The 22175-nt window shown below is 41.5% G+C and overlaps 2 protein-coding genes across 5 annotated transcripts in view; one reads left to right on the top strand and one right to left on the bottom strand.

Annotated features, from left to right (window-relative positions):
- Positions 1–1133, bottom strand: part of MAST2 (microtubule associated serine/threonine kinase 2) — a 188620-nt gene extending 187487 nt beyond the window's left edge. For 3 of the 4 annotated variants that reach the window (XM_032117303.1, XM_032117304.1, XM_032117305.1), the window contains exon 1: positions 907–1132. In XM_032117303.1, coding sequence (XP_031973194.1) covers positions 907–1074 — 168 coding nt within the window. In that variant the 5' untranslated portion in view covers positions 1075–1132. Of the gene's footprint in view, positions 1–906 lie in introns of all 4 variants that reach the window. The other variant, XM_032117309.1, reaches the window with a different exon arrangement.
- A 9598-nt stretch (positions 1134–10731) lies between these two features.
- Positions 10732–21587, top strand: LOC116448395 (riboflavin-binding protein). Its single transcript, XM_032118698.1, has 6 exons — positions 10732–10835; positions 11692–11849; positions 12572–12671; positions 13776–13904; positions 18185–18296; positions 21217–21587. The coding sequence occupies exons 2-6, from the start codon at positions 11711–11713 to the stop codon at positions 21463–21465; spliced, it is 729 nt and encodes a 242-aa protein (XP_031974589.1). The 5' UTR covers positions 10732–10835; positions 11692–11710; the 3' UTR covers positions 21466–21587.
- Positions 21588–22175: the final 588 nt, after the last annotated feature.

Below are 22175 nucleotides of genomic sequence, written 5' to 3'. Positions count from 1 at the left end.
ACCTTTTCAAAAAAAAACCCAGTTTTTCTCTTTGCTCCAAAAAATGGCAAAACAGAGCAATGAATTACTGCATCCCGGGAGTCTTCATACTTATGGTATTTTCTCCTTGTCTTCCAACAAACAAAAAAATAGCATTAGTTGTCACCTACATTTTTCAACTGCAAACTGTCATCCCCCATTTTTATCTCTTGTAAAATTAAGACTATCAAACCAAAGTGCTGATGATCCTGAACTTTGGTTTAGGATCTCTTTGGTCTCTCATCCTTGTAATCCTAAGCACCAATCAGTAGATCCTATTTTTGTGGGTATGAAAGACATGAAAGTGGACATACTGAACTTACACACTCTCACATGTAACAAGCCTGTGCATTTTCAAGTCTCTGCAAAGGTACGGTATGTTTCCTAAATAAACCACCTCTGGAATTAAGACCCAAAAATGCTGGAAAATGCATCATAGTTATCATCACGATTAGGAGCGACCTAAGGAGGGTTACTAGAAAGATGCATTCTGTGATTAGTAACACCAGCCAGCACACAGCACACACCCGATTTCACCGCATCCTCCCTCGCCTTCCCCGGCACGCGGGCAGACTCCCGGCACGGCGGCTCCCGCACCACTCACTCACGCCACGCCGTCAGCACCGACACGGACACGCCACCGCTCCCACCCTTCCTTCTTCTGGGGGCACCTACCTGCGGGAGCGCATGGAGCGTGCGAGGATGCTCGGAGGCTGCCGCCGCACCGAGCGCCGCCGCTCCCGCCCCGCGCCCCCCTCCCCGCGCCCCCCGGCCGCTCTCCCTCGCCGGAGCGCCGCGGTCCCGGCCCGGGGCGGGCGCGGACCGGCTCCGCCACGCGGAGCGCGTCTCCATAACAACGGCGACCCCCGCCCCGCGCCCCGGCTTTACCCGCTCCGGCGCCCCCGCGACCCGGGCGTCCTCCGGCTCCTTCCTGCCGCCGCCCCCCAGCAGGGCGGCTCTGCGCTCCGCCGCGCTGCCGGACACCGCCCGCCCGGGCTCCCTCCGCGCCGGCGGCGGCGGCGCCGCTTTGTCCCCCCGAGAGCGGCCCTTCCTCATCGCGGCGGCTTCTCCTCCTCCTCCTCCTCCTCAGCGGCGGCACGGCCGGGGCCCCATGGCGGGCGGGGCGGGCGGCGGTCACGGAGCGCCGGGGCGGTGGGGCGGCCGCGGGCACCTGCGCGCGGGGCGCGCGGGCGCGGACATGCCGCGCGCTCCCGCTCCCGCCGCCTGTCAGCGAGCGCGGCCGCCGCGGCGCCGCCCCCGCCTCCCGCCCCGCGTGCCGCTCGCTCTCGCGAGAGCAGCAGGCTCGCGGCGGGGAGGAGGAGCGAGACTTGAGGCTTGAGGGCGGGCGGGTGGCGGAGTCTGGGGAGATTCTGCGGCCGGGCTGCAGGTAGGGCTGTCCCGGCCCGCGGTGGCCCTTCCGGGGAGAACAGCCTCTGCGTCCGTGCCAGAACTCCCTCTTAGGAGGAGGCTGGGAGGTGGGAGCTCAGGATGCGCTATGCGGGAATGTCACGCGGGCGTGAGGGCAGCCTTTGTGTCCCACAGAATCAGACTCCCTCCCTGGCGATATTTCAGAGCCGTCTGGATGCAGTGCTGTGCCTCGTGGTCTGGGGCGACCCTGCCTGAGCAGGGAGGTTGGAGCAGATGACCCACTGTGGTCCCTTCCAGCCTGACTCATTCTGTGGTTCACAGAATCGCAGAACTGTAGAATCACAGAATCGCAGAGTCACGGCACGGTTCAGACTGGAAGGGACCACAGTGGGTCATCTGCTCCAACCTCCCTGCTCAGGCAGGGTCGCCCCAGACCACGAGGCACAGCACTGCATCCAGACGGCTCTGAAATATCGCCAGGGAGGGAGACTCCACAATCTTTCTGGGCAATCTATACAAGCGTGTGGTCACCCACAGAGTAAATTTCTTCCTCATATTCGGGTAGAACTTTCTGTGCGTCATCGTGTCCCTGTCATGGTGATCTGCAATCAGCTCAGATGTCCAGCAGAATCCAGCTTCCCTGTCAATAAACTTTTTAATCGTTGCCGAAAATCTCGGGTGAGTGCAGGACCTTCCCAGTGGTGTTACACGTAGACGGTCACATTGGGAAAATGCTGCAGCGTTCCTCCAGCAGGACACAGTGGGACCCAAGCCCCAGGCCTGCAGTGCCTGAGTGAGCGGAACATCTCTGGCCATCCCTCATCCCTCCACAGGAACTCTGAGCTGCAGGAGAATGCTCACCAGCTGTGCCTCTCCACTTCTTATGTTGTGGATTAAGATGTAGTTCACCATCTTCTCAGTCGAAAAAACAAACCTTCAGAGATTCATTTCCTCAAGGAGTAATGAGAGAATATCGTCATCTTGTGTTTCATCTCAATAATTCACACCCTCTCGGCGTTTTTCTCTTCGCAAATTATTTCTTGAGGGCTTAAGTTACCAGTTTTGCATTTATTTTTCACAAAAGCAACTTCAAAGTTCTGGGGTTTTTTCTTCACTATTACATAGTCAGGAATCTTGCTGCTACTGCAGAAAAAATAACTCATTTTCCCTTTATACCAAGCTGAAAAGGCTCATACATCTTCAAAGGAAATCTAATTGTATAAATTTTTTATTCATTTTGTACAAAGACAACATTTTGTACTTCCCAACGATTTATTGAGGTAGAAGAGTAGGAGCATTTTTAAGTAATTATTAATGCTTAAATGCTTGCTGAAAACAATTTCAGGGTGCTGGATTAGTCACAGAGGCCTTTTTCCATCATAATTGTATATGATCAAAATGGACAACCATGTGGAACTTCCCAGCTGGGAATCCTGCTCTAACTAAATGTAAATAATGTAAATTTATGGAATCTTGGCGTCCTTGTTAATGTGAGTCTATTAGGATGGCACAGTGCCTCATCATAATTTGGCTGGATCTTTGCCCTGTTGCAGCATAGATGCCAATTAGTTATTTGTTGGTTATGGCCAGTGGGACACCTTGCTCTGGCTCACACCTGTTCGCTTCCTGTGCCAGAAAAGAATTCATGCATACAGGAAGAAAAGTCACAATGAGCATGTGGATAACGTTACCTCTCTAACATATTAAACAAATAAACATGTTAGAAACAAATCTTCAGTTGTTCGTTTTAGACAGAATTGCAAATAATTGCCTTCTGGTTCTGTATTTTAATACAAAAAATTAAAAATATCTTTCATCTCTCCAAATCAAAAAGCTATTTGGCAGTTAATAGGACATTTTATTTGTGAATATATTGTGTTTGGTTTGCTTCTGGCTTATTTCCTTCTGCTTAATCCCTGGTTAGTATTTTGGACTCAAAATGTCTTTCCAATATTTTTGAAACAAAAGAACAGTAAGGTTTCATATTAACAGAATAGGAAAAATACTCCTCATTTTACTGGTTCTCCCATATTTTTTCCATTTAAACATGTCACTGAATATGACCTGAATCTGCAGACCAGTCTGGGTGACCTGATTTTTCTTTTCCATGTGAGCTAGTTTTCTGAATTTTTTTTTTTTCCCCAGCTTTAAATAAAAGTGAACGTATCATGAGAGGCTTGGCAGGGAAAAGGGGTACAGATGAATGAGGCAGAGCGTGGTATGGTGCCACATCTATGCTCATGATGTTTGTCTCCAGAAATCTTCGGTCACATCAAAAAAAGAAGATTCATCAATAAAGGCTTTTAAAGGGGATGATTCTTACATTATCTACACTGACTAACACAGAGCAGGGCACTACAGACAATCTGTGTAGCTCATGTGCTGATACTCAGCTTAATGCAGTTTCTCTTTGCAGTTCCAGCTATTTCCTTTCCCTGGATCCCACCTTGCATTTTTTCCATATAAAAAAGGTCTCAGCATGTGCTTCTGATTCAGAAGGTAGCTGGAATGATACTATCAGGAAAAGTTCTCTTCCATTCTTCTCTAGCTGGTTTAAAGGGACTTTGGTAAGGCAGAACACAGTCTACTCGAACTCAGTCCATAATGTTTTCTGGGATGACAAATTCCTCTGCAACATTTTTATGACTGCTTAGCACACAGCTACAGCAATAATTGCTGGAGCTGGAAGAGAGATATGCAGACTGAAGCTGTGAGGTTAAAACCTCTTTATTGCAAACAGAGTAGAAAATGCTAAACAGTAGAAGTCATTCTGCTGAGCAAGAGAATTTCCTCTTGAAAATGAAATACTTAATCATTTTAATTCCTATTAAATTTGACCATTTGGCAAAATCAGTGCCACACATAACCCAGCTGATCACCTGCTTCCACCGTTTCCAAGGCAGAACTGCATCACTAATGCCAACAAGTTTATCACTGCGTCCTGTCATTTGTCATTCCACTCACACTGTACACACAGCCTTCCCTCTCAGTATTTGTGCTCTGTACGAGACAGAGGAAATGGCTTTGGTTGTTCTGCATGTGAATCTGTCACGCACCTTCTGTTAGTGACCCAGTTCTAATGGTATTCACAGACAAGTTTTGGGCTTTACACTGGAATACTAATGTTTGGCAAATGGCAGTGTGCAGTCAGGCAGGAGGAAGGCACGGGGCTGTGGCATGTGGTGCTGTACCTGCACAGAATGTCAGTAATGACAAGTAATTAACAGGCTGCACGTCATCACCGTGACTCCTGCCTGTTTCCCCAACTCCACGCCTGTGACAGCATTCTTTCTTCAAGATTCACAAAAAAAAAAATAAAACCAGCATGATACAACAGAGAATACCAGTTATAAGCAAAATAAAAAATACAGGTAACAAAGTCCCATGGAGCCAGTGAGACATGATGGGCAAAGCTTTGACTGAGACTAATCCATTATTCTTTATAGAATGAGGCATCCTTCTGTTCAGTGAAGTTCAAGATCCCTGTGTCAGCCCTGCCAGGGTGGCAATGCATGCTGCCTGCACAGCACAGGACTGCAGCCACACAATACAGCTCCCCATCACCACTCCCAAGCTCCAGGGAAATGGTAAGAAACATAGGATTTTCTAAAAGAACACAGGAGCATTAGTAAGTCTGGGACCTTGACACAGTCTAGGCAAAATTTACTCATTATCTGGATCTAGTGAGGTCTGCTATTTCAGAATCACAGGACATTCTGAGTTGGAAAGGACCCACAAGGATCATCAAGTCCAACTCTTAAGTGAATGGCCCACACAGGGATTTAACCCACAACCTTAGTGTTAGTGGCACCATGGTCTGACCAGCTGAGCTCATCTCAGAGTCAAGAAGGTCCACTTTAGACATTTGTGTAATTAATAAAAATACTCATAGTTACATAAGGACTTTTTACAGGAAGGTTGTAAATAGTCATGCTTCAAGGCACAAACTAAACATTGAATTAAGGAGGATTAGGAAGAAATTTCTTGCTAGCAGGTTTTTCCATAAAAGCATATTATAGTATATATTATTCCAATGCATCTTCACTGGAGACTACCACTATTAGTCTGTCTTAGGGACAGACTAATGGAGAAAACCAACTGACACTTGGATGGCAATTACTACATCTAGATACAAGAAAAGTCCAGTCATAACCGGATATGATTGCTTTCCAGTAGTTATTTTCCTTCTTTGTATACCATGAAGGACATGTTTGCAGTGATGCAGTATGTCAGTGACAGCTTTGCACTGCTCTAACCTTGTTCTAGGTATCATATTTGCATCTGATAAGGAAGTAGAAGATATAAATATGCAAATATGCAATCGAAGTTTAAAATTTTGGCTGTGAACTATCAGGAGAGCTTAGTGCAATAGTTAACAGCACTTCCTAGCAACAAATCAAACACATTAGAGCTTTAAATAGAGGAAGAGACCAGTGAATGTGCTGCTTTCTCTGTCAGCTTGGACTTGATTGTACAGCAATTGCCACAATAGGGCTGCTACCCCTGGGTGTGAACAGAGGACAAATTACATATGCACATAAATATGTATATTTGTGTGTATTTCTGAAAGGTCCAGAAAGAGAAGCACGTTAGGAGGGGAGAGATATTGGCCAGCAGAAGTAGATTCAGATCCTAACTGTTCTCACCCTCTTTTTGGTACCCAAAGAAAGATGAGATTTAAGAAGGGCCAAGGGGAGGATTACACATGGTTCTACTGTTACTTACGGAAACGCCTCCCAAACAGAAGATGACAAATACAAAACAGCAGCCATGGAAATCCAACAGGTGTGCTGTGAAGGCTGGCACTAGGATACTTCAAGAGACTTAAGGCGTCTGTGTTGAAACAGAACAGTCAAAGAGGGCACAGATAACTGAGAAAGGATTAGGAAGTAAAAATGAATCTTGGTTGATACAAGAGAGCAGAGCCATTTGAGGGATGCAGAGAGAGAGAGAGATGACAATGTAAACAAAGGCACTGGGCAAAAAAACACCTGTTTCCTGAGCGTTGTGGTCAATTTTTCAACCACAGAATCATCACAGGACAATGAGTCAAGCTATCTAAGACTAATATGGCATGTATGGGAGTCATTCATCAGAGACACAGCGTGGGCTTCAACTGTGTCCTCCTTAACATTCATCCCTGCAGTGATACCAACAGGAAAAGCTCAGCAATGACTCATCTGGTGGTTTCCAGTCACTGCCTTTTAATATGTTGACCAGTATGATCTCACTGTTACCTTGTGCTTGCATTATTTGTTTTCTCTATAAACCTGTCAGCTCTTCATTTTGATTACAAGGTGTTCAACATAACAATTAAGAAAACACAACACAGAATACCAACACAGTGGAGCTCAGAGGCTGGCAGTTCTGACTGAAAGTACTGCCAGTCCTACCCTCACGTGTGTCTCTCTCAATGTGATACCACCCTTTTCAGCAACAAAACTCTTCTTCAGCTGTGCTATAAACTGAAACTGATGCACCCAGAAACACTGAACGGTGGGGGAGCACTAGATTTCTTTTTGCTGGATCAGTTTCCTCATCTGGTTGGGTGCACAACCCCTTGTGAGCTGTGCCAAGACAATGGAGGGAAAGGGGCAGTACAGGATCAAGGCACAGAAGGGGGCTGTGGGACATGGCCATCCAGAATCCAGTAATGGCACCAAGTACTTTAAAACACTACATCACAACTTCAGGCTGGGACATCTAGGCATTATCTCTATTCAAATAATGAATACCCATAATACAAGTGTAAATTTTAAAAAAATAATATTGATATTCCCCTAAGAGTAAATTCATCATTCGTAAGTGATTGTAGAAAATTCAATCAAATATTAATGGTCTAAATCCAAAACAAGATTGCAGCTGGTTATTTCTGGAGTATAGGTCAAACTGGACAGATTTTCTTTGTCAGTTGAGAGAGCCCCCTTCACACCAGTCAGGAGCTACCCAAACCAAAGCCCCCTCTTTGTAGAAAAACCAACAGTAGTTGTTAGCGGTTCAAGGAATCCCACCGTAACAGACTAGCAGAGTGAAAGGCAAATGAAAGACTAGAGCAAAGGAAGAGCATTCTGTTATGTTTTCAAGAGGTGCTTTTCACTCAGTAATAAGCTAAAATAAGTAGGCTTTTGTCCCCTTTAATTTTGAAAAGCCTAACATGGGGCTTAAAATGACATTTTTACAATTCTAATTTTGTTGGTTTGGGTTGAGATTTCTTTTTAAACCTACCATTCATTAAAATATCTGCTTTTTTACCCACCACTGACTCACTCTCTTCATTATATAAAATTACTGGTGCTTTTGTCATTCTTGTGCCCTGTTGGAGGACTAGCTCAGCAACATTTGTGTACTAAATAAAGCAAATAAGCCTTACTTCGTTCTGTGATGTATTCCTTACACGAAGGAAAAAAAATAGGAAAAATCCCAGCCCCACTGAAGTGAACTGAAACAAATCACACCTCAGATTCAGTAGCATTAAGATTTGACCTCAGCTGTTTTTTTCCAGAGTCAGAAGTGCCAGACTGAGTCCATCTGGAGTGTCTCCCCTGGCATTCAGCTTGACTTGTGACATGATACATTCAACCAGGACCTGTGAAGACAAACCCTTAGTTCTAAAGTCTGACATAATGAAAGTCCAGTTTATATACTTCACTGATCATCAAATAACATGTTCTTGTTGCAACTTTAAATACAGCTCTGCATTTAAAGGAGCTTCACTAAATTAGATAAGAACCTGTGCTCCTAATTGTGTTTTTTGTTACAGTTAACAAGAAAAACACTTCCAACCTCTGAGCATGCAGACTCACGCTGAGACATGAGGAACAAACAGATTAATTTCATTAGCACACATTGCCATCTCTAATAAAGCTGTAGCAGGCCAAATGCTCTAATTTACACTCCTGAAAATCAGTCTCCCTCCAGTCACACTGTTATTACGCTTTCAGGGTGCCAAGAAGGGAAATGGATCTGGCAATTGTCACTGGTTGGAAGCACAAACAATTTTTCCCTTAACCACATTGGCTTTGCAGAGTTACCAAGAGTATAAAGGCATGAAAGCTTGCTGCAGTTGTTAAAGAAATCTGACTCATAAAGCAGGAATCACTCTGTTGAATTAGGAGATGTCAGTTCACATAGTTACTAAACTGATTGCCAGAAGCTGGGAAGTTAGAAACTATATTTTTTAAACATTTCTTCCCTAATTTTCTGCCAATGGCTTGTGCCAGAAGGAAATTGCTCAGGTAGATGACTCTTGAGACCTAGTGTAGTAGTGTTTGTGGTTTTGGAATAGATGCATGGATTTGCTAACACCATTGACCACTATCAATTAAATCATCAGATGATAACAATTTATTGTTGTGGTGCCTGAGTTGTTGTCTATGGCAATACCTCAACATCATGCATGCTTTCACTCTAGCTTCTGGAGAGAGGAATAGAAGTTACAGGGTATTGATACTAAAATTAAAATGAAATGGCAGTAGGAGTCTTAAAAGTACAAGAATATCAGTGAGTGCTTGAAAATAAGTTAAATTTTAACAAATAAAGATAAATGACCCATTCCAGTATGGGAAAAGGTAAGAAAATTCCTTTAACAAATTTCCCAGTATAAGATATCAGACAAAACAATTGGCAGAGAATACTTTTAGAAAAGAAGAATCAAGATTCACTTCTCAGGAGATGAAAATGTATAGCCAAGATCACTAAAGGCTCCTTAGCCCGAGCCTGCTTACATGTGCTGCTAACCAAAGCCAAGTCTGGGAAATCACAAACATATGACAATTTTCCTTCCCGCTGCTAGAAACTCTGCCTAATCTCCCAGCAAGTGGTCCCATTTGGCTCCTACTCAAAGCCTGAAAGCGATCCCAGTTTCCTATAGCTTAATATAATTTGTATGCCAATTCAGTGAGCAGAGGCATTACAAGAACCTCCTGGCATGCTGACACCTCACCAGTGTCCATGTATTTCACACAAACCGAGCAGTCAGGAGCAGAGCATGGACTATTTCTGTGCTTTTCACCAGGCTGGCCAGCCCGTCCACTCCTCACAGTGTTGAAAGTGAATGTTCATGTTATACGTTGGTCTTTATTTTGTATAATACACAGATCCTAGTGTCGAGCAGCACACACCAATCCTTTACTTTGCAAAGCAGCAAGGAGCGCCATGAATTTCAGCCAACACTAGATCAAGCCACATGAAGTGAAAGCACAGGTAATAAGCCATTAGATTTACTTCATTTTCTCCTATAGTTACTTTATGCCTTTTTAAACTTGCCTTAATTAAATTCATTCTCTAAACTTGTCTTAATTAAATTCATTCTGGAACATAAAAATTGCTCCATTTCCACTGATCTGGAAAAGGCTCTTTTTAGGCCAGCAAGACTTTCACCTTGAGGCATTTACTAGAGCTAGAATAAAAATCAGTGCTTATAGCTTATAGAGATTGTTTTATTATCGTGCTCGTGCCTTTGCTCACTGAGAATTGTATCATACTTCTACTGTGCCAATGTTTGTATTTTTAAGAAAAAAGGTCAGTAGATAATGGCCTCAGAGTATTATCTGACAAATCAGTGTTCTATTTAAAACACAAAAACAACAGATGCTGCCTTCCTTATGTATCTAAATAATTGCAAGGTACTGAGGGGTGCTGCTCTTTACAGTACAACAAGACAATCTGTGAAAATGATTTGTCATCTTGGCAACTATTTGTCATCACCATGTCTACCTTAACCAATGGTTTATGTTTAGATGCAAATACTCTTTGCAGAAAGCAGCTCTCCCAATGAAATCCCATCAGGATCCACTATCAGTGGTACAATCAACCATTTCTTGTAGCGCTTGTGAGACTGGTTGTAAGGTACATATGAGGCAGGTAGAGCAACCAGGGTGAACAGCAGCAGGTTTTGAAGGGATATTGTGAAGAGAGAACAAAGAACTGGGAATCAGGAGACATGGACTATCTTCCAGGGAATGCAGTAAAATTACTGTGTAACAAGGCAAGCCATTAGTCAGAATTAAGGCAGTCAGGCTGAAATAAAAAGCATTTAATGTCTTGAATTCACTGAAGCCCAACTTGGTGCTAAGAGCTCCATGAAACTGTTGTAGAAATTAATTTAATAATTAATAATACAAGGAATCATTGAAAAATCAGGCAGGAGGGGTTAATGGCATTTGAAATATAGGAGAGCTATTTTTTTTCTAATTCTAACCCATGTTTGTACTTTCCTCTTTATCATGTCGACGTTTGCAAGCAATAAAAGGGCATTATGTGCTGGTCATTGCATCTGCTTTTGAGATAAATCTGTGTTAGCATTCCAAAGGGTCAAGGAACTCTTCCAGGGCAAACAAATTCTGGAGCACTGGTGCCAGATGGTGTGTATATAAAGTGGAAAATGGGAAAAGCAATTTACTGTGTTCCTGTTCCAGGGAGAAGTATCACCCAGAAGGAAAGCAAAAGAGGTGAGAAATTACAGAGAAATTGAAGAGAGAGTTTTCTTCTTCTGTATAAGTTGTTCTTTATATCTGAAAAGTCTGGGTGCATAGAAGAACTGCAGTGCTTATTCAGGCAAAATTATTCCAAAAAGTTAACAGGAATACTTAACTAAAGAATGAAGGGTTAAATTAATAACATGTATAAAGAATAATGCATTGATTTATGTAACAAGTTATAGATGTATCTTTATAGCTGACTAATATATAGCCTGTGTTTAGAGAAATTTTAGTCATAAAGATAAAACATTTTTATCTTGCATTTTTGACCGAACTCTACAAAAGAAGCAGAAAATAACAGATCAGATTCTTAAATATAAATCAGCATAGCTTCAAAAGGCAAGTATTCAATGTAATTTATCCAGCTCAGGTGATGAACACTACTATCTCACTTGCAGCTGTATTTAATTGCAATTTCCAAGTGTGCAAAAAAACTCTTCAGGTTTTAGAACTAATCAATATTTTCTTCAAATCTAGGGAAACATACAAATGTCTCTTGGAAGGATTAAAAAATAATTCAGCTTAGTGTAAGAAATTTAAAATAATTTTCTTAAATACTGAAAATGATAACACGTTTTCACACATAGCCTGAATTATTGATGACTTTTATCACTTGTCACCAAACTTCAGAAATATGAAACAGAAGGGCAAGTGTTCAGTTATAAGTAAAGAGGAAGGGACAATGTGTCTTAATATTTCTGTATGCATCTTTGCTGAGCATATTTTATTTGATTATATATGTAGTATTTTAAATGCAGTCCTTCCTTTTAATGTTATGGGTTCTCCTAGAAACAAAGGATGTAAACAAAGACTTCTCTTAATACAGGAAAAAGAGCTGAAGAACAATGCTGAGGTTTGCTATCACCCTCCTTGCTGTCATAACATCATCCACCTGCAAACAATATGGATGTCTGGAAGGGGACACCCAAAAACCGAAGCCAAGTCCTGAGCCAAATCTGCAAGAGTGCACTCTGTACTCTAAATGTAAGACTGGTTTAATTTTTTCCAAATATGGTCAAGAAGTACAGCATTGTACACAGTAATTGTTTTGGCACTTCCCCTAATTTCTCAAAAATATATAAGATGCAGTATACATTGTATTTGAACAGCCTCCTTCATTGACATTTTACTGCATGCAAACCAAGAGTAAGATACTGGGTCTTAACAAAGTCATTTGTGAAAGTCTCATTGACTTAATTTATTTTCTTTTCAAAATTCTGATGCAGTTTGTCTTTCTTGTAGCTCCATCTGCTTAAAAATATTCACAGCAAAGATTACTTTGGTTTATTGTAATTAAGTATAAAACATTAATTGTAGCAGACACCAAATGGGAAAAGTTGAAATCCAAATTCTATTGTAAGCAAAGTACAGCACTTATTAAAATTCTTCAACTCTTTTTTTTTTATGTTTGGTAGTTTTCAAAGTCAGTATCCCTCAGGACGTGGCATCTGGCAGAACATTGGTAAAATTCTTGGGACTCTCTGGGCACAACTTGACAAAGCACTGTTTTTGCCAGTCCACCTCTTCCAGCATTTACACTGCTACTTTCACACCCAAAATTGTTAGAGCTTGAGTACACCTTCGAGTTTGTACTAAGAGACTTTATCATATTATGGTCCAAACCAGATTCATCTTACATTTCTGTCTTCCAAATACAGTGTTAAAAAGGAACACTTACTGCAAGATCTTTGTTTCATTCCTAACAGCTTCCTGTTGCTATGCGGACTTCACAGAGCAATTGGCTCATTCCCCGGTAATTAAAGTAAGCAACAGCTACTGGAACAGATGTGGGCAGCTCAGTAAATCGTAAGTCAGCTTTGATGTTTTCTGTGTCCTGGTTCCAAAGATCTGGGCTGGAGCAGCCACCAGCTGCTGATGGACATTAGGTTACCTTAGAGATAATGTCACCCAGCCTAGTTCCCATCACCTTTTCTCTATATCTGACCAACCTCTGACTCTTCTTCTCCTCTCACACAAACCCACAAATCCCTAAGTCTATACTATTTATGACATTTTGTCAAGACACAGCTATGTTTTTTCAAGTTTGCTTTCTGTATAGAACCAGATCTAGCAATGCAAACCAGTTGAAAACCCAGCAGGTGACAACCACCCTGCACCTCTGTAGTTCTCCAATCATCACCCACCAGTGAGTGTGATCTGTAGTGAATAGAGACCAGCTTCTTCCTTTGTTTAGAAAGCACATCAACTAGATTATTAAATCTCACCAAAAAAAGAAAAAACCAAACCCAGGAGTCCAGAAATGAAACGTCTGAAAATTTAGAATAAAAATTCTTATAATCCTGTGGGTTTTGTAACCATGAAGAATGTCTCCTTAATTAAGATTTTTAGTACCCCCTTAGATGTTAAAGCTGTGAAACATGGCAAGTTATAGAAATAAAGGGATGAAAGTACAAAACAATTAAGCAAAAGCAGATGTGAAAAAGTAACAGCTCTTGCCTGCCACTCCCAGGAGAGCAGCACAGTATGCAATTTTAAGTAACTTCAGCTGGGCTGTGGGAAAAATCTAAAGATTAGTGAAACCATGAGGCTGCAGCACGGACAAAGTTTTATACTATCGTTTTAAACTACATTTTATTATTGCCTGGAATCGTTGTTGCCAGGAAAACTCAAGGCCTCAAAAGTTCACGGAAAGCTTACACAAATAGGGCTGAAATATGCATGGAAACATTTGTGCTGTAGCTGGCTGTGGTAATTGCACGATCAGAGTCCGTACACAATGCCAGAGGAATGAGTTTCAAACTTAGGCATTAACAGGGCCAAAGGATGCTTTTCTGTGTTTTTCTCCTAATCTGTAGTATTGCATCCACATCAAAGCAGGCCTAGAAAACTGAGGCTGTAGCCTTGATGCTCAGAAACAGGCTTATTTGTGGCTTTTCTCATCCACCACAGCTGTGAAGATTTCACAAAGAAAATCGAGTGCTTTTACCGGTGTTCTCCACATGCTGCTCGCTGGATCCATCCCAACGACACTGCTGCTATTCAGGGTGTTCCATTGTGTCAAAGCTTTTGTGATGACTGGTAGGTTCAGCTTTTTAATAAAAGTATTTTTATTTAATTTTAATATGCCCATGATTCAATGGTGTTTCACCCCCTTTTCTCTTATTCTGCTTCTGAATTTCTCGTTTGCCTTTTGTACTTTTCCTTCTGCTGAGCTACTGCCCCCAAAATAATAACAACACAGGCTGTGAATGCAGGATGGAGACACTAACATGAGTTTAGTGACTTGGGGACAGCACTGCCCTGCTCTGGGTGAGGATGCAGTGCAGTGGCGTTGTGACAGAGGAGCTCCTGCCACACTGACAGGCACTGGCAGCAGCAAGGGCCTGCCCACCCTTTGAAAAGGCCATGTCTGTGAGGTAGCATTTCTGCAACTAGCATTTTCAATTTGAATAATTGATAATGATATGATACATTTGTTTTGTATGCATAAAATGCACTACAAAATCAGGAAAGATGTCACTTCATGTGGGATTTCAACTAATTAATGTAATAAATTAGCTTCATTCCTTAATTTTTCACCCTTGACCTTCTCCCTTCTATCATTACACTCTCTAAAATCTCTTCTAAAAGCCTGAATATCAGAGACAACTTCAGCCAAGTAATGCTAAAATTATTAATAGCAATGAGCAGCATAATAGCATTTAACTTTGTTTCCCAAAACACAGCATCAGAGAATTACATTATTTTTTGAGTGCGAGGCATGTGGTGGGACAACCCAGCACCCATCTCTCCTTAGTCTTGGGGCAGGAGCATTGTATCCATGTAGGGTACTCAGATTTTTCCACCGCAACTTATCCAGCATATACCTCTCCCTCCCTCTCTCTCTCCTTCCCTCCCTTTTCTGAGAAGTTGGATCTTAAATAATATCACTGTGGGACACATAAACTCAGTCACCACCTTATGAATGTTGTGCCCAGTCACTGGAGTAACTTGTGTGTGTGAAGCATAGCACAAACACCACAGGCTCTGTTCACACTATAGGATTAAATGTGCTAGTTTTCCATGAAAGTAATGGACTGTGAATGTCTGGATCCCTTAGGCTGCTATGAAAATCATGGAAAACCATTATGATACTAATAAAAATGTTATAAAAGAGCTTTTTTTTGAAAGTACAGAAAATACAGAACACAGGGCATGGTAGGGTTCTCTTGGGCTGCTCTCTGCCATGCTTCCCTAGTGCTCATACAACTTGAATATTATTGACATGTGGATCCATTTCCATTCCCTCCAAGGGCAAAGTCATGTATGCAGTGCAGAATTTTGGTAGGATTTGTCTTTAAATATGTCTCCATTGCTTTGTGCCAGAGAAGGAAACCAGAAGCATAGCTTGGATTTGTAATGGAAGAGAGTGAGAAGGGCTGATGTATTTCTTAGCTTTCCTAGAGCTTTCTCTAGCAACAAATTTTATTTCTGTGTCAGGAAACTTCATGTGCCTCAGGAACGGATTTGTCATGTGCAGTCTTCCTTGCTAAGTTTTTTGTAATCTTCTGAACTGAATCCAGATTACTGACCTCCTTGAAGATAAAGATTGAGACCTTGAATTTCCCTCAGTGCTCTGAATCTTAAAGCTCAGAACCAAATTTTGCATTTGGATATTAAAGCACTGGAGTTGCCAGCGAGCTTTAGAAAAGATCTAATGAGGAAAATGATAAAATACCAGTATCTAAAACAAATGCATCCCAAAACAGGTAGCATGAAAATCTTTACCAAACTGTTACATCGAGTGAAAGTGTAAAAATGAAAGAAAATGTGTGCTATAAGTTTAGTTTGCATCTATGGACTGGTTTAAGCCAGCTTTAGTGTATATGAGATTTATACCAAAGTGTAGATCATGGGTCAATATTACATTGCAAAATCCTCAGTGTTCCCTGGGCATTGCCAGAACCTTCAGGTAAACAGCACTTTCAACTTTAGTTGTTGGAAAGTATCATGAGGTGATTGAGAGCTGCTGCACAGGAAAAACTGACCCTTTTCCAGTATAGAGTGTCCTGGCAGAGAGAGGATCTGCTCTAAACAAGTCCTGAGCAATGATCTATTGCCCCTTTTGGCGTCACAGATGCCTGGCCTGAATCAAAAATGTACTGAAGGCCCATTACCCTGCACGCTGGTCTGTGTGCCTGCCTAATGCCAGTGTCAAACCCTTTCCCTTACCCTGCTTAAGGCCTGAAGCTAGAAAAGATCCTGGACAGAATTCCCACCCTTTCTGGTGATTTAAAGTAACATTTTGTCATGCTCTATTCACTGGAGTCCCTTTAGCATGCTGTAGCACTGCTGGTGATGTGACCTACTTTCTCTACATACTGGGAGTGTGCCTGCTGCATACTGTATGTCTTTGTGGCCAGAAATGTGCAGAGTATTCTGAATGAGCAGTGACTTAATTTAAAAGAAATTCATCTGACTAGCTTCGGGCCTTCCTTTTCTTCCTATTGTTTTAGGATTCCTTGCTCTCAGTAGTCGTTAAACTGTTGCTTTTGAAAGAGCCCAATGTACAAGTCATTTTCTCATTCACCTAGGAAAGGGCCCTATAAAAGAGAAAGAGCTAATTATAAGAAATACAGGGGAAAAGGCTTTAAAATAAAAATAATCCTGCTCATTTTACATAGGGAACTAATATGTTCAGGGAGGATCTTTTAAGTATTTATGTTTCTCACAGGTTTTAGTTAACGTTTGAAGAAACAACTTCCATGTTTCTGGACGGCAGAAATTAGACTTTTCACAAATCATGACTTTTCATAAACTTGACTTCTTAATTACTTCCACTGGGATATAGAAAAACTCCTAACAATAGAGTTATGCCTTGCCACCTGCTTATAGAACAAACCGCAGTCAGGTAATAATTGTGATTAGGAAACATTTCATCTGACAAGTTAATAAATAATGGTGAATAAAAATATAAAGACTTTAATAAATATATTTTATTCAGATTTCTGAGGAAACCAAATGCATAGCATGAATATTAATTTATCAGATTTTAGCCTCTATTTCCAGCAGAGCCCCTACATCTGACAGTAGATTCAGGGATGAACCCATTGAGAGTAAATGTCTCCTGACCCTGAGCTCTTTAGTTCAGGCCCTGGTTACTTTCCATTTGTTACTGCTCCTTCTCCCTCCAAAAAGCCCAGAAAAGCAATGTAAAGGTTCTGCAGATATGCCTCTTCTGACCTTTCTGCATTTGCAAATCTACTTCAATGTCCAGTTCTCGTAGTTCTGTGACCACGTGATGATGCACATATTTCATTTAAAAATGTAAGGCTGCAGCCCTCTGATATCAAAATAGCTTTGAAACATGACCCTGAAGATTCAAAATGACAAACAGAAAACCTATCCAAAGCCACTAATTACAAATACCATGCTAAATGTTAACTTTCTGGAAGCTGTGCCTCATTGTTTTGGCACTTTCGGTTACTGGTATGAATAACTCTCCAGAAGACAATGAGACCAAATTTAAGTAGATGTTAACTGATTTGCAGGAAGTGGACCTTAAGAAAGGTAAGAGCCAAAAAGTACAACATAAAAGAGAAGTGCAAGGGAGGAAATTATGTAGGATAATGGTAAGTCATGAGATCTCTCATCACATAGATCAGCCAGAACTCTACTCATTCCAGGCCATTTATAGGTTTTTTTCTACATTACCACTTACAAGTTAAAAATAACTTAAAATTTAAGATTTTAGATTTATATCCTACAGGACTCTTATCTTTCCTTTTCCTTTTAACTTCCTTGAAAATGTCATTCTGAGGCTGACAGCCTATTAGTTTATATGATTTTGTTGTTTGTGGAATTTCCTTATTTCGGTGTACATTCCTCATAGCACCTCCCCTGCCTGGGAAACATCATTCTACTTCTCCCGTATTAATTAATAAATACAAACTTGCCCCACATCTCCTTCAAGTGACAGTTCACCCTTAGCATACCTATGCTCTGTTATGATACTGAACAGCAGCATTCATGAAACTCCCTCCCTCCCTCCCAGGATTTCCTCCACTCAGTAACATCAAATAACCAAGCAGAAAACACCCACAAAACGAGCCCTTTGCTAAGTCTGTGAGTATAAAAAGTAGAGAGTGAACTGTTTAGTTTTCATGGGAATTTAAGTCTTCCTGGCCATCTCAGAGTTTATGAACATGTCAAGCTAAGATAATGTGCACTGTGCACATTTCTTGAAGATTTGTTGCTAAGCTGCACTGTAATCACACCATGTTACTAACAGAGCCCGTGGACACCTCTTTGAGTTGAATCTGAGTCCACTGACAAATGTGAGAGAAGTAACTGTATCTTCCACACTAATCTCCATGAAGGTATGAAGCCTGCAAAGATGATTCCATATGTGTTCGTAACTGGCTGACAGACTGGGAATGGGATGAAAGTGGAAAAAACCACTGTAAGGATAAATGTACTCCATACAGTGAGGTAAGAAAACCTGATCAACTGAAGAAGAAAATATGGCATTAGGAGTTCTTTTTTTTTTCCTGAATATATGGGAGTAAAATGCCATCAGTGAATTATTTTTACTTCAGCAGTTTCAAGCCATTCCTACATCAGACTTTTTAAGTACACAAATTTTCAAACATTCATTTTTATGTACAGCACTTACTCTAGGTAGACATACATTTAGTTAATCACTATTCATTCCACTTGTGAAACAAAAGTTCAAGAAACACTGATATTTTAACCACAGTGGGATTTAGAAAGTAAAAGATAAATGAACTTTGTTCATACAGAGACACTAAGATGCATTTCATAAGGTTCCTTACACAATATGGGGATCTACACACCTCTATTTTTTTAAAATTGGAATGTAAATTCCCAAACCACTGAGGAACTTTTAAGGTTTTCTTGCCTATTAGGTATCTTTGTCCTTTTCTCTCTTTTACCTTGTCCTTCTCCATCCCATCTTTCCGAGAATGTTTAATGGTTGGGATAACTAATTTTAGACACAAAAGTGTATAAAATGAGAACTGACAAGACTTACAGGAGCAAGGTTGCCTGGAACCTGATCTGCAGACCTTTCCAGAGTCAGGTTGGATTTTTCTAGTGACTCAAGTAAGTTTAGCATCAGAGTGATATAATACAGTTCAAAAGTGTACTTGAATATTTTTAACAGTTGAACTTCACTAGTCCATGAAAAACTGCCCAAATTGAAGAAGTAAATAAAATTTAAGTGAAGTGCTTAGGGACTGGTAGTAAGGCTTGCAGATTCATTATTTTGAATTCAGTTCAAGTGCATGTACTTCCAGAAGTCAGTTCAGCAACTGATATAAGTGGCAGACACAGTCCAGTTAGTGCAGGATTGCTGTCTGCCTTGCAAAAGTGACACTAATCAGCAGACTCAGGAAGGTGGCCAAAAACAAATGGGCTGTGGAAACTTACAGCTTAGTTTCCCAGATGTGCTAAATCATCAGTAGTTCCAGATGAAGTGAAAAACAAAATTATAATCTCCGTAAATAATCTCCAGTCTCTGTTCAAACTGTCCTTGTTTCAGAGATAGGAATTTTTAACCTTGAGTTCCCTTGCATTTATTTCTTAAAGAAAATATACCATCTGCAGGGGAAAACATGCAGCAAGGTCTGAGGTCTTATCACTTGAAGCCAGGCACAGCTGTTCCTAAACCACACCCTAAGTTGCCCATGTTTTTCACCAAAAATAGGCTTGCATGGTAAGTAAGCATAAAGATGAAATTTCTGCAGAGAAATTAAAAAGCACACATTTCCCATACGAAAATTACATGATATAGAAACGCTAGACTGCCCTGGTTTGGACTCATGAAAGAGTTCTCACACATCAGAGCACTGTAGACAGATCCTTACTTTTTCACACAGAGGAGCAATCAGCAGCTCTGCATGTAATATATGCAAGTGGTTCTAAGGCCCATTTGGGACAACTGCTGAATAAAGAACAAACACTGAATATTAAGGATGCACAACTGACCATGGCCAGTTTTAGCCTTGTCATTATTCTCCCAGCTGGGTGCTCCTCAAGCAATGTTAATGCACAGACTAGGAAATTTTCCAAGAAGCTAAAGAGTTAGAAACCTTTGCAGAAATTTAGGGACATATTGGGTAAATAGGCTATGTGCTCCATGTATTTGCTGCAGCATTCTGATTATGCTCTGATCTTTAAGCAGAATTAGGAGGAAGGTCAATATAAAATTACCAATTTAGCAAGTAGAAGAGCACAAACACATTACAGAACCTGTGGGACACAGGTATAGGGTGTAGCCATGTCTCTTGCATGAAGACCTAAACAAACCCATGTGACAGGCTTTAATACTTTCTGGAATGATTAGCTAAAAGCAGGTAGAAATTCAGGAACTGCACAGGAGCTGGAAGAAAATATCTAATGCTACTTAAAATCACAGGAATAGTGGGAAAGAAAGAGCTATAACTGCCTGCCCTGAGAACACAAGGAAAGAGCTAGATAGAGGGAGATTTCCTTTTCTGACCCTGCTCCCAGTGCACTATCCAACCTCCATACTCCTTCTCCAGCACCTGCAGCATCCATATTTTAGCTAATATTCTTTACACAAACTCAAGCTGGGCAGGCAAAAGGTTGTCACAATGTGAGCTCAGCAAACAAGCAGTATCTTTGTTGTGTGGTTGACAGGTCCTATGACACAGGATTTACAAAATGCTATAGTACCAAGAACAGAACAGATTCACTCGACAAGAGTACAAGAAGCTGCAATTTGCAGTTTCTTGAGCCAGAAAGGACATTATCCCACTGGTAAAAGCACTCTGGAAGCCTGACAAAAACTTACTGTCTTCAGGCAGCTGCTGAATTATGTCTCTTCTCTTTGCCTGTGAGGTCCTGCCCATCCATGAAGTACATTGCAGCAGGCACAATGTGATCCCTCGGAGCTGTGACTCCACTGGGCTGTCTCTGGCCTGTAAATAAAAAGATTCCCATATTCAAAGCACTGTCTGGCACTTTCAGCACTACTCAGATTTCGAGGCATGTCAGAATGTCCTGACATGCTACAAGTTGTAAAGGCTCTCACACACAGCTTTGACTGTCAGCCCCAGAGAGCTGCTGGGCTGTCAGCCCCAGGGTGGAAACAAAGGGCAGCTGTTGATCCCTGCACTTTGTGTAACCACTTGCTCTCAAAACAGGCAAATCACTTTTGCCAGTTGTGGGACTGGGTAACATTTTCAGACATCTCAGAAGAGATGAAGCATAGCACACAGGAAGACAGTAAAGGACTGCAGACAACGTTTTTATAACCTGGTACCACAGTTGTAATAAAGTGATGAATGTTTATCAATTTTATAGAAACTGATTTTAATTCAATTATTTTTAAATGTAATTGAGGCATTTCTTATTTGACACACAGATATATGCAAACGGGACTGACATGTGCCAGAGTATGTGGGGGGAGTCATTTAAGGTGAGCAAATCCTCCTGCCTCTGCTTGCAAATGAACAAGAAGGACTCGATTGCAATCAAGTATCTCCTCTCAAAGAGCTCAGAGGAAAGCTCCAGCAGCAGCAGCAGCAGCAGCAGCAGCGAGGAGCATGCCTGCCAAAATAAACTCCTGAAGTTTGGGAAACTAAAGCGAGAGGAAGGTGAACAAACAAGATAAATGCTAGTGGATGTATGTCAGGACAAGAGAAGTCGTCATGGAGGCTGGGCTCGGGGCATGATGCCAGCCTGCTTTATCCCTTGCTTTCTAGAACATAATAAATCAATGGCTGGTTGTATTAATCTTTCTCTGATGTTTTTGCATCTGCATCACAAAGCTCCAGACAGGTTAGCACAGGTGTGATCTTGTGACTTGAACTGAACAGCTACAAGCCTGAAGGAACCATCTAGGGGTTGACTTTCAAAGAGAAGAGGCACAGGCAGCCCCTGCTGCCTTAAGGTGGACCAGTGAGAACTGGAGACCCCTGGAAGGTCATGCCTGCCAGTAATGCACCAAATCTTCAACCCAAGCCCTTCACTAGCACAGGCACACAGCACTCCTGTCATGAGTTCCTCTGTGCCTGGCTCTGCTGAGATAAAGAAGAAATCTTCAGGCAGAAATAGGTCAGTGAGCCTGGCTACTGACCACTGAGAATGTATGTATGTAGGGCTTTTTTAGGTGTACCACATAAATCCCTGGATCCAAATATTGTGCAACAGGGCTTTTACCTTAAGCAAGAGCAGTAGAAAAGTCTCCTACAATATCAGTTTAGAGCATAATTTTGAGTGCAATTATTCCCACTGAATTATTCCAAAAATAATGATCTCTGACAAACCAAAGTCTCAGGGACAGCCCCAGTCAGGTTCTCCCATCAGTAATTCTGCTTCCCA

This window comes from Corvus moneduloides, chromosome 9 (assembly GCF_009650955.1).
Source record: "Corvus moneduloides isolate bCorMon1 chromosome 9, bCorMon1.pri, whole genome shotgun sequence".
In the NCBI taxonomy this organism is placed as follows: domain Eukaryota; kingdom Metazoa; phylum Chordata; class Aves; order Passeriformes; family Corvidae; genus Corvus; species Corvus moneduloides.
Note: the sequence above shows the minus strand (reverse complement) of the source record. Positions and strands in the feature narration are given on the sequence as shown.

Excerpts from the sequence above, each read along its gene's own strand:
- LOC116448395 (XM_032118698.1), top strand. The coding sequence starts at position 11,711 with ATGCTGAGGTTTGCTATCACCCTCCTTGCTGTCATAACATCATCCACC. Across the intron at positions 13,905-18,184 it reads CAAAGCTTTTGTGATGACTG|GTATGAAGCCTGCAAAGATG; the intron begins GTAGGTTCAGCT and ends ATCTCCATGAAG. Across the intron at positions 18,297-21,216 it reads AATGTACTCCATACAGTGAG|ATATATGCAAACGGGACTGA; the intron begins GTAAGAAAACCT and ends TTTGACACACAG.